Source organism: Spermophilus citellus (genome assembly GCF_964194105.1).
Source record: "Spermophilus citellus genome assembly, chromosome: 10".
Taxonomy (NCBI): domain Eukaryota; kingdom Metazoa; phylum Chordata; class Mammalia; order Rodentia; family Sciuridae; genus Spermophilus; species Spermophilus citellus.
This window is the reverse complement of record NC_138197.1, coordinates 94,181,949-94,198,800: the sequence shown is the minus strand read 5'-3', so window position 1 is coordinate 94,198,800 and position 16,852 is coordinate 94,181,949. Positions and strand designations below refer to the sequence as shown.

Here is a 16,852-nt window from a genome sequence, read left to right as displayed (position 1 = left end):
TTGCTATAAAAATAAATCCAAGTTTAATGATAAAAAAGTATGAATGAATTCTTAAATTAAACTGGTAATATAAAGGTGAATTATAAACTAAAATACAAACAATTTTGTTGTCAGATATATTAATCTGATTTTATTTTGTATGTATTTGAAAGTTGATTATTTTCAATGGTCTTTTGAAAACATAGTTACCACATAGTTACTAATTGGATCATTCATTCTATTTGATTCTTTGTATTAAGTAAAGAATACTGTTTGCTAAAAATATTTTCACCAGCCTACTCTGACACAAGGAAAATCCACCAAGCTTTGGGAAATGGGTAAATGACTGAATAAACATATGTCTCATTGTGTGGATAAGAGAGATATAGCAGTATGCTATTACTACTGTAAAAAAAATTATCACAGACTAGTCGCTCAAAGCAACATAAATGTATTCTTTTACACATCTTAAGGTCAGAGTACAAAATGAGCCTAAAGGATCTAAAACCACTGTGGTCAACAGAGCTGTTTCCTTTTGGAGGCTTCAGGGGACAAACCATTCTTAGTCTCTTCTGCCTTCTGGAAGCTGTCTGTGACCTCTCCCTCCATCCTAAAGCTAGTTCCAGAGCCAGCCGTAGAGCATTGTGGCTCCTCTCTGACCTATGCTTCCATCCTTACATTTCTGTTCACTGTAATCTCCCCCCCCCCCCACAAAAGGACACGAAGGGGGTCACATTGAGCTCACCAGATAGTAGAAGAAAATCTCTCCATCTCAAAATTCTTAATCAAATCTGAAAAGTCCTTCTGGCCATGTAAGGTACAGATTTAGAGTCCAGACATTTCAATGGGGATCTCTTTGGGAGCAGACTACCACGGGGTATAATGTAATTGCCCTATACAAATATGATTCTGATGAAAGAAGTAAAAGTGATTGACCATATGATTTCTTTCTATGAAGTATTATTATGTAAGTTGTATGACTTATTTAAAACTAGATAGGCATTATCATTTTACATTTGTTTTGCCTTTTTGAAAGTACCAGGATACTGCATGAAAAATACGGGAACTTGAATGGATTTGGAGGTAAAAGGAGTGGCTACTTCTCCTAGGAGCCAATCTCAGCTACTCTTGAGAAGAAAGAAGCCACTACAAGTATGTAAATAATCTAGTTTTCCTCTTTCATGATGACTCACTAAATAATTTTATGAGTCCTTTCTTCATGCTTTGATGACTAATTATATTCACAAATATTTAGATTAATGTTTCCTAGATTTGGACAATGGAACCACCAAAATTGAAGTTAATTATTACTAGAAAACTCACTGAGTTAGTTTTTTTTTAAAAAAAAATCATGCTTATCATTTTATTGTTGTTATTTAAAAATTATCCATGTGTCTATAAAAAGTCTAAAAGAAAGAAGCAATAGTAGAGAGAACATATCAATATTTCCTTCATGAGTATGTGCCCTATTACATTTTGATGGATTTATGTATAATTGGTACACTATTGCAAACTGCCAATATAATTTTATGTTACTTTTAAAATGCATTTTCTATATTATCAAAAACTCTAAAAATGTGTTTAGTGGTTATATAATATATAGTATAATTTATATTCAGAGGAAGTTTTAGAAGATCATAAACCAAACTTTTTAAAATATACACTAGGTTTATTTAAAATAGAATCTCTGTGACTACATTCTTTTGAATTTTATTTTTTTATTTATAATGTGTTTAGTGCAATGCGAGGTGCTAAAGACCCAACAATAAATGAGATGTAATAAATGATCCTGTAGTTAATCTTAAGATTTATGATTCCGAGTGTTAAATTCAACTAAAGAAATAGCTACAAAAGTATAAAGGCAGAAAGAAGAGGGGTTTGGCAAAGGTAGAGAAGGTTTCAGTGAAGAATGACATCTGTATGCGCTAGAATTAGCGTTTGATTTGCAAAAAAGGTGGAGAAGGGAAGCAGGGTCGTGATGATTGCATCCTCAAAAGGATAGAAGTACAAATATTCAACTTGCGATTTTTATATTTAAACCAAAATTAAAATTTTTTCTAGAATATTACATTTTCTATTAGCAATGCAGGAAGAGAATCCAGGCTTTTATTATTAGGACCTTTATTCTTCTCAGCCTTCACGCTATCACTGTTGTAGATTTCATCAATTAATTAAGTGAAATCTTAAAGTTACTTTGTCCCTGCATCTACATAGAATTGGATAAATGGCACATTTAATTTAAAGGTATATGAAAGTGATACACATCTCTTTGCTATTTTTATTATAGATACTGAATAACTACTGATTATCATTGACCATAATAAAAGTCTGAATAACATATAAATCAAACCGTGAACCTTAGAGGTGGGCACTATTATTTGCCTGCTGCTTTTAGATATGCAAGGTTTCTAGAGATTAAGCGACTTGCTAGTACTTTGAACTCTAGTTCTGACTAACCCTTATATGAATGGGTGAATGCTTTGGAGTTCTTAAGGTTTACTATTTTACAGTTTAAAATTTCAAGTCATTGATAATTTGGGTCGAAGCCCTTCTCACTAGTTAAAATATCAAGCATAGTATTACAGCCTTTTCCACTGATTACTTGGTTATCAGATTATGGAAACTTCAGGTTTTTTTTCCCCCCTGGTTAATTATTAGGAAGATCTCAATGTTTAAATTCTGAAAATAATAGCTTCTGTAATTACCTTTTTCTGTAAAAATAAAACCTGCCTTATGTCTTACTATATCTAGTGGTAGAGTTAGGGGACATGTTTATGCTTATCTTGAACTATTGGTTTTTTTTTTTAATTAATCCCAGATTGTTCTTACAGTTTATTAGTCAGGTGTCAATATAGTTGAAGCCTAATTACTAGGTGCTATTTCTGGAGTGTTTTAAGAAGAATAGTATTTAAAAAATGAGAACATATAAGCTCTTTAAAAAAATCTGATACTTATTAGTACAAATATCATCATTACAAACACTAACAACAGATAAATAGATAGAGATAAGAACATGAAAAGTTGTTCAGATCCCAGGTTAGGCAAGGGGATTTAAGTTAACACGATACCTTTATGCCTCTATTAAATGTTTATTTTTTTCATTTAAATGATCCTTTTAGAATTTTGCCATTTCCACATCTTAAATATTAGAATAGTATTTGAAACAATGTCATATTAAAGTTGATATTGAGTTAAATTTGTATCTCTTACTCTGATGGTAAATTATAGTCATAAAGCTCAGTCTTGAATGTAACAGCCCATGCTTCTATCAATATTATAAAAAACACCCGGTTAGATAACATTTGAGCAGTAACTTGGTTTTGGTGGAAGTGGTTTTCTCCCTTTTCTTTTCATCTGGCTATCTCCTCATTCTTCAGAACTCCCTTTAAGGGTTTGCTTTCTGGTTTGCAAAATTTTCCTTAATTCCCTAGAGTAGGATGGGTACACTTGCTACACAGTTGCTCTGTCATAGACTTATTTTTCTTGTTATTGTTTGAGTGATGTCTTCTCTGACAGACAGACAGTGCTATATATTGTTTTATCTATGCTTCATAGACAGCAAGGAAGGACTTAATAAGTATTTTTATATAGAGTTTATTGAAAGAAATTATAATTAGTTTTGCATTGATGCATTGCTTGTCATTTAAAACATAAAGGGTATATGCATACTGATTCTAATTTTTATTTTTAAATTAAAGCAAGGATGGGTTTCCAGATCATGGGCAACTCCGAATCCCTACCCACCTATGTAAGTAATATTTCTTTACATTTGAATTGGTTAATGGGCAAATATTTGTGATGCCTTGCCAAGTTAAGAATGAAAGAAAAATTATGTGTGTACCTATGTTTGGGAACTACAGAAAAACCTATTTGTATATGGAAGTTGTTGGAGACCAGCTCCAACAGGGGGTCTCAGGAGAGAGGAGTCAGTGAAAGGGGGGTGGAGAAACAACAGACACCAAAGTGAAGGTGTTGATCCCAATCTTTACTTGTGAAATTGATCATATATACTTTTCATTTTGGCAGGCTCACAGTACTTTGTGGTTACAAAACAGGAATCATTATTCAAAGAAACAAAATATTACCTAGCTACAATTAGAATAGAAGAATGTATCTTGGCTTAGGCATAAGCAAGCATTTGTACTTTCAGTTCGAGTTTTGCTTTGAGCTGTTTCTGCTTAGTTAACTTTTAATAATAGTTAGAAATGTCCCAAACTATTGGCCTATACCTTGACTATTCTTTTTTTTTTTTTTAAAGAGAGAGTGAGAGAGGAGAGAGAGTGAGAGAATTTCTAATATTTATTTTTTAGTTCTCGGCGGACACAACATCTTTGTTGGTATGTGGTGCTGAGGATCGAACCCGGGCCGCACGCATGCCAGGCGAGCGCGCTACCGCTTGAGCCACATCCCCAGCCCCGACTATTCTTTCTTGACTTATTGACTGGAACCGGTGCCATGGTTACAGCAAGTGGTTGACTTGTTATTAATTTTAATCAAACACGAGTAAGAGCACAAATCATTGTGCACAGGAACAAGAACAAGTTGCCCAGTACTAAGCACTAATCTGTCTTCTTAACATTAATTTTTCTTCTCTAGATTTTAATTTAATTTCTCAAAAACTTCCTTGACAGGAATACAGGGAGTTTTTCATTAGACATTAACAATTTACGCTCCACAGCTGAATCATTGCATTTAGAGCAAACAGATCTATTCTTTAGAAGTAGTTGCATTAATTGGGAAAGTCATGTTTTTTCCTTCATACTTAATGGTCATATGAGAAGTTGCAACTATACTTATTAAAGGAATACAAAAACAAACTAGCCCATTCCCAGAAACATACTGCGCTCCTCCAGAGGATGGACACCTTGCACCATCCACCTCAGTAGGGCCTTGCCATTGCCTGAGTCAGGGGAGGGACGCAGCAGGAAGTTTTAAAAATTATTATGCCAAAATCATCTTGTGATAGAATGGTAGGATTATGAGTAAAACTTCTTTTGTTTTATTGTCTTTAATATTATTTTCATATTTTCCTGAAAAAGGTAAAATATTTATTAAGAAAATTCATTTTTATTATGCTATTTTAAATTTTCAGTTTATTTTTAATTGAGATGTAAGATCATAAAAGTTAAATATATGACTCCATAAATAACAAATAACTCACTAAATGAATTTGTGAAAGAAATATATAACATTTTTATTTTTATAATTGGTATAGTCAAATTTAACTTAATGGTAAATATACCCATGCTCTAATCTTATTTTGAGGTATATTACAACTTAAACAAACTTATTAAAATTTGAGTTTTGGTTTAGAATACATTAATTTATGTTTTGTATTTTACATTTAAAATGAGCCAATATCTATAATTTCATGTGGTTCTACTTAGTAGATATCTGTCTGCTTATCTGGACATAAAGAATTATGTCCAGATACAAGGTATTGAGTACTAAGATACAAGGTACTGAGTATGTGGGAAGCAGTAGTCAATTATATGCTGGTAAATATTTAACAACTGGTGTTCCAAAAGTGTATTACAAGTTTACTATAATTTTTTTTTACTTTTTTATTATAAATAAATTTAAGTATATTTTAAGTTTATTATAACTTAGTGATAAGAGGTATACGTAGCAAGGAGTTTACAAATGCTAGTAAAACATATAACTCTTTATTGTAGTGTCCAGTTAGCCAATTGTTGGTCACAGAATACTTTCTTTGTTTTTTATTGAACTCTATCTGTAGCCAACCTGTCTTCACTATGATGAACCATTGTAGTTCCATGTGAACTAAAGTGATTTTTCAAGCTATTTTTCTTTACTGTAAAGTGATATGTATGAGTTATTTCCTGGTAAAATCAATAATATTGAATACAGAAATAATTTTTTGTTATTCACTATTTGACAGCTGTGGACATGATGCACTCTTAGTTTCATCTGCATTATTAACATTTTCTCCACCATACCTTCAAGTCTCAGAAATCAACAAAGTAATAAATCAAGCCCTGAGTCATAGCATTTGCCTATTTCATCATGACTGATTCAGACTGTCCACGTCAAATCAGTAAATGCAAAGTTGTAAAGTTGGGCACAATTATATCACAGTAGAGATACAAGAAGTACAGAGAGCCTCTGGAGTGTATAGTCCAGTGAAATCATTAGGAACTTATGAACTTTGAGTATTTATTACCTTTGTTCTTAATATAATTTATTTAATCACAAATTTATATAATTTTATTTTTAATATTGACTGCATTTAACCATCGGCTGAAAAATCCCTGAACAGTTAACAAAAGATAATCACAATCTGGTGGGAGCCAGAATACCATTAGCTTCAGTGCAGCTTTATATGTGATCTAACATATGTGATTTGCATTTATCAAAGTTTCATTTGAAAATGTTATAAGATGGATACTTATTTTTTTTCAGGGTCCCACCACTTGATTTGGGAAGCCTTGTGAGCTCTGATGATGAGGTAATTTTTACTTCTTATTTAACATAATAAACACTTGACCACTATATTACACATAGCATATACTAAAATACAATTAAATTTTATTTTTTAGGATGATTTTTCATATGTTCCACTTAATATGGTGCATAATTATTTTAACCGACCAAAGTCATCTGCTCTTGGTTGGCTCTCACCAGGTCAAATACCATATGCTCAGCATCATCTAAATGAACTGGTTAGTATATATTTGCTTATTACTAATTTTAAAAATTATACTATGCATTATTAGCACCATATTTGATCCGGAAATTTTTGTTTGAAAATCTCAAACAATAATGATGGTAAAATACTTTAGTTTGTTTTATATTTTTTTCACACATTGGAATGATATTTTAAAATTTTCTTTTGTAAAATTGGTAAAATATAGCTATATTCTAATACATCAGGCTACTAGAATACTATGGAGTACATAAATAACTATACTTAATCCAATGTGTCTCCTTGGGGCATGTTTACATTTTAAACAATATCTAGTGAATGCAGGTTCTGACTAGTATTATTCTATGAATAGTACTTACCTTTCTGTCTTTGCATATCTCCATCATATAGCTGGTTCTATTCATGCTCTTCTCAGTCTCATTTTTGAAAACTGCATAAGTATCCTAATTTGTATGTTGTTACAGATTTTGTCCTTAAGTTTTGCCTCAACCTTTTTTTTTTCCTGGGTTAAATTGGGATGTCCTTAATAATTTTCAAGGAATGGACTGGTTTATATTTTCCTTTTGAAATGTCTATGCCTCTCTGGATCAATATGTATGCCCCTGTACTTGCTTAAAACTTCTTTGTGGTTCCTCTTATCCACTGGTTCCTCTTATCAATTATCTCTCATTCCCATGAAAATGTAGCATGGAATCAAATAATATTAGAAGGCAGAATATCTCAATATTTCAGAAATGGCAATCAGTGCTTCTCAGCATTCGTGATCTCCAATTCCTATAACTATTTTGGAAGACATGATTGACAATGGAAAACAAAAAAAGTGTCTACCTAAAACTTGTCAGAAGAAGGAAAAGTTTCTTTTTCTTCTCTCAAATTCTTTTGAAACCGGGATTGACCTTCAGCTGTGAAATCAAGTATAAGATTATTGGTATTCAAATACTCATTCTGAGCAGTTCTGTTGACTCTTATTGGTCAGCGATGCCATACAAGCTCAAGGTTTTTAAATATCATCTCTGTTTAGACCATTTCTTAAACATAAAGGGTGAGGTAAATGGTAAACCTGTTAATATCAATAAGGAAATTTAGTTATAGTAATTTATTTTTTTCTGAGAACAACAGACTTTTTCTTTTTACCTCTAGGAACAGGACATAATACCTGAAAATTTGCCATCACCAACAGGCAAATACAAGCTAAAATATCAACCATATAAAACTGAAATGAAAGAGGGATATACACAATATAGTCAGAGAAGTTCAGAAAAGACAAAATCAAATATCACACATCAACAGCCTTCAAGAAACAAGATTGATGAAAAGGTAATAAGTGAGAGTTCTTAAGATTTAAAATTTAAAGCAAATAATTCATGGGTTATAGAAATCTCTTTCTAACAATAGCCAACATTTGTCTCAGTAGGCTAGGCCAATATTATTGTAATTATTTTACCTATATTAGCTAGCTTTTTCTACACAACATAATGGGTTATTATCCCATTTTCTGAATGCAGAAATTCTAGCCTTATCTAGACTTATCTTTTCTGTTAGAAGCTTTTTACTTGCTTTGAGAATGGAGTAAGAATATGTATGTGCATATATATATATTCTGTGGGAGTATAGTCTTTAAGTTTTAAAGTTGAAACCTCAGAATATATAGGGACCTATTTTATTCTAAAACTGCCTTTATTTCCTGACTGACTTTTGCCTCATTTTTAGATTTTTTTAACCTTACAAATTGCTGAAATTGTTATGCTTTCGTTAATATTTATTAGGTAAAAATTAGCATTTATGGATATAAGAGCAAATTAAAGGTGATAAGCTTAATGGTATTTCATAAACATTCAGGAATTCAATATTTTTGGGAAGGCTTGAAAGAAGTTTATGGTACTACAGGCCAAAAATAAAAGAATATTTGGATATGATTTTTAATTTAGTTAACCTTCTATAAGAATTATGTATTTTTGGAGAAGTTTAATGGTTTTACTTGCTTATTTTCCATAGGTTAAAAAAATGGAAATTTATAAGTAGGTGTGGCATTGCAACTATTTTTTAAAAATCCATGTATGAACTATCTAGGACTAAATAAATCATGTTTAGGTGAAAGAATAACAAAATTAATGAAATTATTTGGTTGCCTTTTATCATAAAACAAATTTCCAGACCTAAACATATGCAAACATTATCAGTTGATGTCTATAATATTATTATAGGATAGTCTCACAACCTTTACCAAGCAGCCATGTATTATTTGCAAAGTGTAATATTAAGATCACTGTAAATATGCTGGGACTGTAGGTTTCTGTAAGCACATGCTCTATTGAGTGGCAGAAAAATAGCTCAAAATATTTTTAAAGTAAAACTTTAATTTCTTGGAACACAAGTTCAGATAAGGACACTTGTTTACTTTTTGTTTAAGAGAGGAACAAATATTATTTGCAAATCTCTCTATATGACTGATAAATGTTTATCTAGAATGGATATTTTACAGAAGCCAATCTAAGTGTATTTTCTGCTTAGATAAGATGTTGTTTGACTTCTTTGATTTTTTTTAAAACATATATTAAAAGGGTGAAAGTATTTAACACATTTTTGGTGTTTTTGCAAAAGAGCTTTTATAAACAAAAGGTCTTTTAAAATGTGTAGTACTGTGATTATCAAGACTATTATATAAATGAGTTATTGATAAATTCTACTACAATTACATGAGTTAACATTATAATGTTTGGAAATAGAAGTCCTTGATTTTAGAAATGGGATCCCCTCTTTTTAGAGCAGAAAGAAACATGTAAATTGATTTTCTTTATTGAGGAAGAAAAGTTAAGGTTAGATGTATTTAGGATCCAGGGCATTAACAGAAGGTTAAAGTAGGTACTGACTTATCAGGCTGATACACAAGTTGACAAATCATCAGTTGGAACTTGATTGTAATGCCAAATTTCCTTTGTTGAGTTTTATTAATTACCACTTAGTATAAAATAGTGGTGAATTTCTAGTTACCCAATTTTTTTGCTACTGAAAATGTACTCTCATGTGTGCATGTATACATTATCCGAAATATTGAAACATCTTTAAATAAAATATGGAAATTATTAAATTTCAGCTTTAAGAAAACCATATTAATTCATTAATTGTATTTATTAATCAGGTTAGATATATCTTTTTCATCAGCTTTTTAAAAGACAAATGCCTTTTGGTTAATGTATTGTTTTTTTCTTTAATGTATTGTTCATTAATGTATTGTTTTTTTCTTTCCAAAATAATTATTGAATTTTTTGAATGTTTTAACTATATGCAAGAAACTGTTCTGGGAATAGGGGAATAAACCAAACAAAAATTTCTGCTGTTATAGAACTTATTTCCTAATGTGAAGAGATAGTAAGAAGAAAACATAATCAATCAATGCATTCCATAACCAACCAGCCCATTTTTGCATCACAGATGGTCATAATATGAAGAGAAGAGAATAGGGAGAGCCAGGCTGTAGGTATGGGGTAGTAATTTGTTTAGGGTCAGCAGGGGAGACCTTTTCCATAAGATAGCATTTTAGCTCTCACCTGAGAGATGGAAGCCAACCAGTCAGTAGAAACTCATGTTATGAGGTAGGAGTAGCTTAGATGGTTTAAGAAATCTTGAGGAGCAAAATGTGGTCAGAGGAGGAAGGAGAGCTGGGAGAGTTGGGAGGAAACTGGGCAGAGAGTTAAAGGAAGCCTGGGAGCCAGATCACAGTAGCTCCAAAGACCCTGTAAGGACTTTGCCCTTTCACCCTGAGGCAGAAAGCTGCTTAGTTCTGTTGAGAAAGGGTTTAATTGAGAATATGGCAACCTTGGAAACAGGAAGACCTTTGGGAGACTGTTACAGTAATCCAGGCAGGATATAAAGATGATGACTTGGATCTGGGCGGTGGTAGTAACAGAATTGGATAACAGGTGGTCTCATGACTTCAGATTCTGGCTAAGGTGGGGTTAAGAAGATTGGCTACAGATGGGTTGTAGGCTTGAGAGGGAAGAGCAAGAATAGCTGTGCATGAATGAATATGCAGGACACTATGCTAATTAAAATAAGCCAGGAGCAGAAAGACAAGGACTTTATGTGCTTGCTTATGTGTGGTTGCCAGGGAGATGGGGAGATGTTGGTCAAAAGGTACAAAGTTTCACTTATATGATAAATTCTGGGGAACTATTGTAATGTGGTAACTATAGTTATTAATATTGTATTTTTAAATTTTCAATTTGATTGAAATTTTCAGTGTTTTCACATTTGTGTCCATAACTATTTGTGATGATGGATGCATTAATTAATTAGTTTGATTGTGGTAATTATTACACATGTATATGTATAGCAAATCATCACATCATATACCTTGAATGTACACAATTTTATCAATTAAATGATTTAAAATTTAAAAATTCCTCTGAGCCTTTTGGTCTAAGCAGTTGACCTTCAGTAGAGTCGAGGAAAGACTATATGGAAGTGTGGTTTGGGGAGGTTAAATTTGATGTATCAAGTAGAAATATCACTCACTGCTTTCCTTTTGTAAATTGTTGAAAAAATTTTTTTAACACAATGCAGAGCTTTGCTTATGCTTAAATGTATCTACTAAATTACTTTGTTTATTTTGTCTAATGCTAAGCATCTTTTTGGTGCCCATTTAAATAAATCATTATTTAGGGAAAAGAATTATATTGGCAGTTAAATAAATAAGACTATTCAGTATTCTCATACATTGACTTCCCAGTAGTAAATGCTTTTCTGGCACCAGAGATACAGCAATAAAATTGACAAAAGTTCCTGACCTCATGGAGCTTATAATAGAAGACACAGGCAATAAATTATGAACACATATGTAATAAAATTTCATGTAGTCACCAAAGGTCATGAAGAAAGAGCAGAGTATGAAGTTGAAGTGTGATCTTTGGAAGATCTAAAGTAAGAATAATCCATAGGATAAAAATTCTTGAAGTTTGTTAAGTTTTTGACAAGTTGCTATCATAATGAAACTTTTTTTTTTAGTTAAGGCATTGTAAGTACATCTCATATTCAGAGAAAAATTTGTCGTTCCGTCTTTTTGACAATCCGAAAGAATTCTTTACCTTAGAGAATACCACCATATTTTAGTATTTTGGTTCTGAATTTAATTTATTAATTTCACAATAACTCAACATGGACAGTAATAGTTAAAATACTTCTCTTATTTAATGTTTAGTTTGTCAGGTAATTTTTTTGGGGGGGTGGCTGGGTACCAGGGATCGAACTCAGCAGCACTCTACCATTGAACCACATCTCCGGCCCCATTTTGTATTTTATTTAGAGACAGGGTCTCATTGTGTTGCTTAGAGCCCTGCTATTGCTGAGGCTGGCTTTGAACTTGTGATCCTCCTGCCTCAGCCTCCTGAGATTCTGGGATTACAGGTGTGTGCCAGTGCACTTGGCTAGTCAGGTACTCTTTATAAGAATTGGGCATGTACCATCTCATTTAATCTTTTTGGTCAAGTAGTTACTATTGTTCCTATTTTATCTGAGTAAACCAAGGCACAAAGATAAAGTAGAAGAGCTGGATTCAAAGAGAGGCAATCAGATTGTCATAGTTTGTACTATAAAACTCCTATAAAAAAGTAATCTCTGAGGTATTTATTCATTATCTAGTTGCTTATTTTGTAAAAATACAAATATTCAAAATATGTGTATAATGGTCCATTTATTGCTTCGTTATACAGTGTATACAGGGTGAAGAAAACAGTTTGGATGACCTCACAACTCTGGATAGGAAAGCCCTCTTGCAGAGTGACTATGTGCACAACTCTCAACATGTACAGCACAACGCAAGGAAATCAGATGCGGTTAGGCTTCAGCATTCTCTTGTATGATAAGTCATTAGGATCATTACCCTCCAAGAGTTTACAGACTTAGAAGAATTGCAACAATTGAATTTGGACTGAGATGAATATTCATTGATGTATAAATTGAGTTGTTATTTTTATAAATGATTAACTTATGTTTGGTATATTTTCTGTGGAAAGTGTCTTGCATTTTATTTACAAAAATTTAGTTTATATTGTTCAAAATATTAATTGGCCACTTTTTATGTTAGTGGGCTTATTTGGTATCACATCCTCCCTTCAAATAGATGCCTAGTTATTGTTTTGAAATTTATAGGCTACTATCATTACAGAGATTGTGCCAGTTGTGGAAAAAGCCAGGAATTAAAGATGTTTTCTTTAATAAAATTGAAGCAAAACGCCAGACTTTCAATATTAACTTTCGAGTATGTATTTTTAACAGTTAAATAGATTGATAGGTGGTGCTTAGACCAGTTCTGGTATACACAGGTAAGTATAATATTTCTATAGTATCCCATGGTAAGGGGACCAAACTGCTTGAAGGTGGAGTGTGCTCATCCCCTAGATCCCCAAGTGATTAGTATCTTAGACATCCTGAAAAGGTAATGCAATACGAGATGGGAAAGCTCTGGCTTAGATAACCCAAATAATAATAAAGCAACATGGATTTAGCTAGTTACATTTTACATTATCATTAAAAATATATATACACACACACAACATATATATGCAATATATATATATATCTGTGTATATACATGCATATATATATATTCACAATACATATATATACACATATGTGTATGTATGCACAATATATATACACATACAATTGTATAGATAAACTATTGTGTGTGTATATATATGTGTGTATGTGTATATACTTTTTTTAAACTTGAGTTGCAGTCATCTAGAATCAATATATTATGAATTGATAATGATGTGTAATTAATCTCTGGATCAGTCAGGTTAATAGTCTGTGGATGTCTCAAATTTATTGCAGTTCTTCCATTAAAATCACATGCATGTAGTTTTCTATGCTTATTATTATTTAAATATTTATGCTTAGTAGTATTACTTGGTTCATCATAAAAATAACAAAATTATGAGGCAAAATAGTGTCCCCAATAAGGTTTATTTTCTGAAGTTGTATTTGAGATAGATATCACCTATACTTAGGGCCCATTGGGTATTTATTATTCTTGGTATAACCCAAAGTCATCCGGGAGGTAGTATATTTCTTTTCTTTGTATTGACATTATTAGTGGTGATGTATATAAATTGACCATCAAGTAATTTGAGTTGCTTTTTTGCGGTAGTACTTGTTTATCTGTTTTGTTTCTCCATGGCAATGTGGATATGAGTAGGCTTTTCAGACATTTGAAATGATCACCAATGTGTTTTAAAGATGGAGGTACAAACTTCTTTAGCTACTTAGAGGAACAATGAGTAGTGACACTATGGTTTTTATGCCCCTCTCCTGGTGCTGTTGTCATTTTTCAGTGTTGTCAGCTCTTTTGCATTCCTGTGACTTCTGTTTCTAATCTGCTTTATGCTTTCACAGACCTTTAAATCAATGTGACTGAGGGTGGTTCCAATCTTCCCTACAAAGTAAAAACCACCATGAACTTTAGCACTGAAGGTGGCCCTTTGCATGGGCTCTAGGGTAGTCATTAATCTTCGTCTTTGTCTAGGTTTGGGGTTTTTCATCTACATTCTGGCTGGAGTGGATCTCTTCTGTATATAATTTCAATGTGTTTTACTGTCTGCTTTTTGAATCATCCTCAAGTATTATAAAATACTCTTTGCTTTAGCTGTGGGTTATATAATTTTCTTTTTTAATTGCCATTTTAAATTTACTATTAAATAAAAAATCATTATGGTGTGTTATGAACTTAGAGAATAGCATAAGAAACAGTCATGTATTAAAAGATATAAAAGCTATTTTGGGTATTTTTGGATATGTAAACTATACATCTTAAATTTCTACCAAAAAACACTAAATTCAATTATAGGCTAATGTTTATATAATAGTGGCCACTTTTTCCAGGTTTCATAGAAATTTTCACTTTTTATTTTTATGATATTCTTTTACTTGATATTTTGTGTTAGTTTTAAATTGAATACCTTCCCTAAAGTTGCAAAGCCTCTGTCTTAAACAACATTATCTTAGTTGATTTTTTTTATTAGAGTCATTAATAGAGATATGGTAACTACATTCTAAGAATAGGACATGTGTTGTTTTGACCTCTTAATTTTTAACTTCTTTTGGTTTTCCCCTAAAGAAATATTTTAGTGTTTATAGTTGTGTGATCTCTAATTGGAATTGAATGATTGCAAATCTTCCAATTTGATATGATCTAAAAAGTAGTAAAAATGGTTTTAGATGAGTTGGAAAAATAAAAAATAGTATGAAGACAGTTTAATAAAACCAGTAATTAAGGAAAATTGATTAGATATTATTAAGGTATTATATACTGTTTTAGTCAGCTTTTGCCTCACTGTGATCAAAATACCTGACATGAATAACTTAGAGGAGGAAAAGTTTATTTAGGGCTCATGGTTTCAGAGCTCCAAGGAGGAAAGCTGCTTAGCTCATGGCAGCGTTAGGAAGCAGAGAGAGGGGCAGAGGGTGGAAAAGGGGCTACAGGGAAGAAGAAGCACCCTTCCAGGGCACAGGCCCAGTAACCCACCTCCTCTACACACATACACCTGTCTGTAGCTACCACCCAGTCATTCAAACTAGGATGGACTGACTAGGTTTCAGCTCTCACAATTCAATCATGTTACCTTTGAACATTTCTCCATTAGCATAGAAACATTTGGGGGGACACCTCATATTGAAACCATAAGATAGACATAGAAAAGATTACCTTCCTTTTAAAGATGGGAATTCTTTTGTTATGTATTAGATTTTTTTAAACTGGGAATTAAACCCAGGAGTGCTTTACCACTGAGCTATATCCGTAGCACTTTTTATTTTTTATTTTGAGATAGGGTCTTGCTCAGTTGCTTAGGGTCTTGCTGAGTTGCTGAGGCTGGCCTTGAACTTGCAATCCTCCTGTTTTAGCCTCTTCAGTTGCTGAGATTACAGGCATGCACAGCCGTGTCTGTTTCAATTTTAGATTTTTGATGTAAAGTTGAATGATTCTATTTCAGTTTCAGCCTCTTCAACTGTGAATAATTTTAGACTGCACTCTTTTTGTTTCTGTATTGGTATTCTTGTAGCAGGTTAAGCTACATTTGGTAGGACATGTCTTATTGGGAGTAATAAGGAGGGAGGGGCATGTCATAGCCTTCTTACCCTTTATTCTGACTCCATAGCTTATTGGAAATGTCTGATGATTTGTATTGAAATTTAAGTGCTTTGCTTTTTAGAAAATGGTAAATTAAGATTAATTAAAGCTTAAGTACGTTAATGATGGAGAACAATCTGTATTTAAGAGCAACATTAGAAATGTTTAATTTTTTTAGGATTTTGGTATTAATTGTTCTGCTTTATGGACAATAAAAATGTTTTTATTTTTATCTTCTCAGGAAATTGTGGCTGCAGAGAAGAAGAAACAGACCGTCACAGAGCAAATGATGATCGACCACTTATCTAGGTGAGAGTTAGTAACTGGTAATAGAAATCCATTCCAAAAGTTTTCATTGAATTTCTTTTTCATGCATGATACACATGTCCCTGGCCACTCAAGGCATGGCTGACTTAGAGGTTCCCAAGCTCTCTCTTCACTGCACTCTTAGTGTCTTAGTAGTTTTTTCAGAGCACCCTTAGACCAATAGAAATACATAATAGTTCTATTTATTAAGAACTTTTATCTAAATGACTTAATAAGTATCTATTTCCTAACAACTTTGTGGCCACATGAAAAAATGATGCTGATAAATTAGAAGAAAATATAATTATTTCATTCTTAAATTGTCACAGTTGCTTACTAATGGGTTATTTGTATATTTTAAGTACTGAACAATCTCTTAAATCTTAGAATCATTTAGGATCACTTTCTATTCTACATTGATTTTCCCATATTTGCTTTCTACAACCATATTTGGTTGTAGAAAACTCTTGTAAAGATGTAACATCATTGAAGAAAGAATAACACAATCCTGTGTTGAAGCTGTCAGCTACTTTCAGCTAGTAGTTTATATGATATGCAAAAGATGGCGAATGCCTGTTTCCCTTAAAAATTAATATCCCACAGTTACCCTATGCAGTTTGAGAACTGTGAGAGTAACCTTCAAGAATTTAAAAACTCCTTAGAAAACTATATAAAATTCTATTACATGCAGTGCTAAATAGTATGACAGCTTGTAAATATGGTAAGATTTTAGAAGAGGCTGGACTAATGCAGGAACTCTTCAAGGAAAAAGT

At 32.3% G+C, this 16,852-nt stretch overlaps 1 protein-coding gene across 1 annotated transcript in view; it reads left to right on the top strand.

Annotated features, from left to right (window-relative positions):
• Nucleotides 1–1,014: 1,014 nt before the first annotated feature.
• Nucleotides 1,015–16,852, top strand: part of CAPS2 (calcyphosine 2) — a gene marked incomplete at its 3' end in the record, with an annotated part of 44,565 nt that continues 28,727 nt past the window's right edge. The window contains 9 exon segments of the mRNA XM_081311274.1: nt 1,015–1,131; nt 3,678–3,727; nt 6,403–6,448; nt 6,540–6,662; nt 7,787–7,963; nt 11,512–11,552; nt 11,554–11,566; nt 12,355–12,477; nt 16,015–16,082. Of these exon segments, the coding sequence (XP_081167400.1) occupies nt 1,051–1,131; nt 3,678–3,727; nt 6,403–6,448; nt 6,540–6,662; nt 7,787–7,963; nt 11,512–11,552; nt 11,554–11,566; nt 12,355–12,477; nt 16,015–16,082 (722 nt within the window). The 5' untranslated portion in view covers nt 1,015–1,050.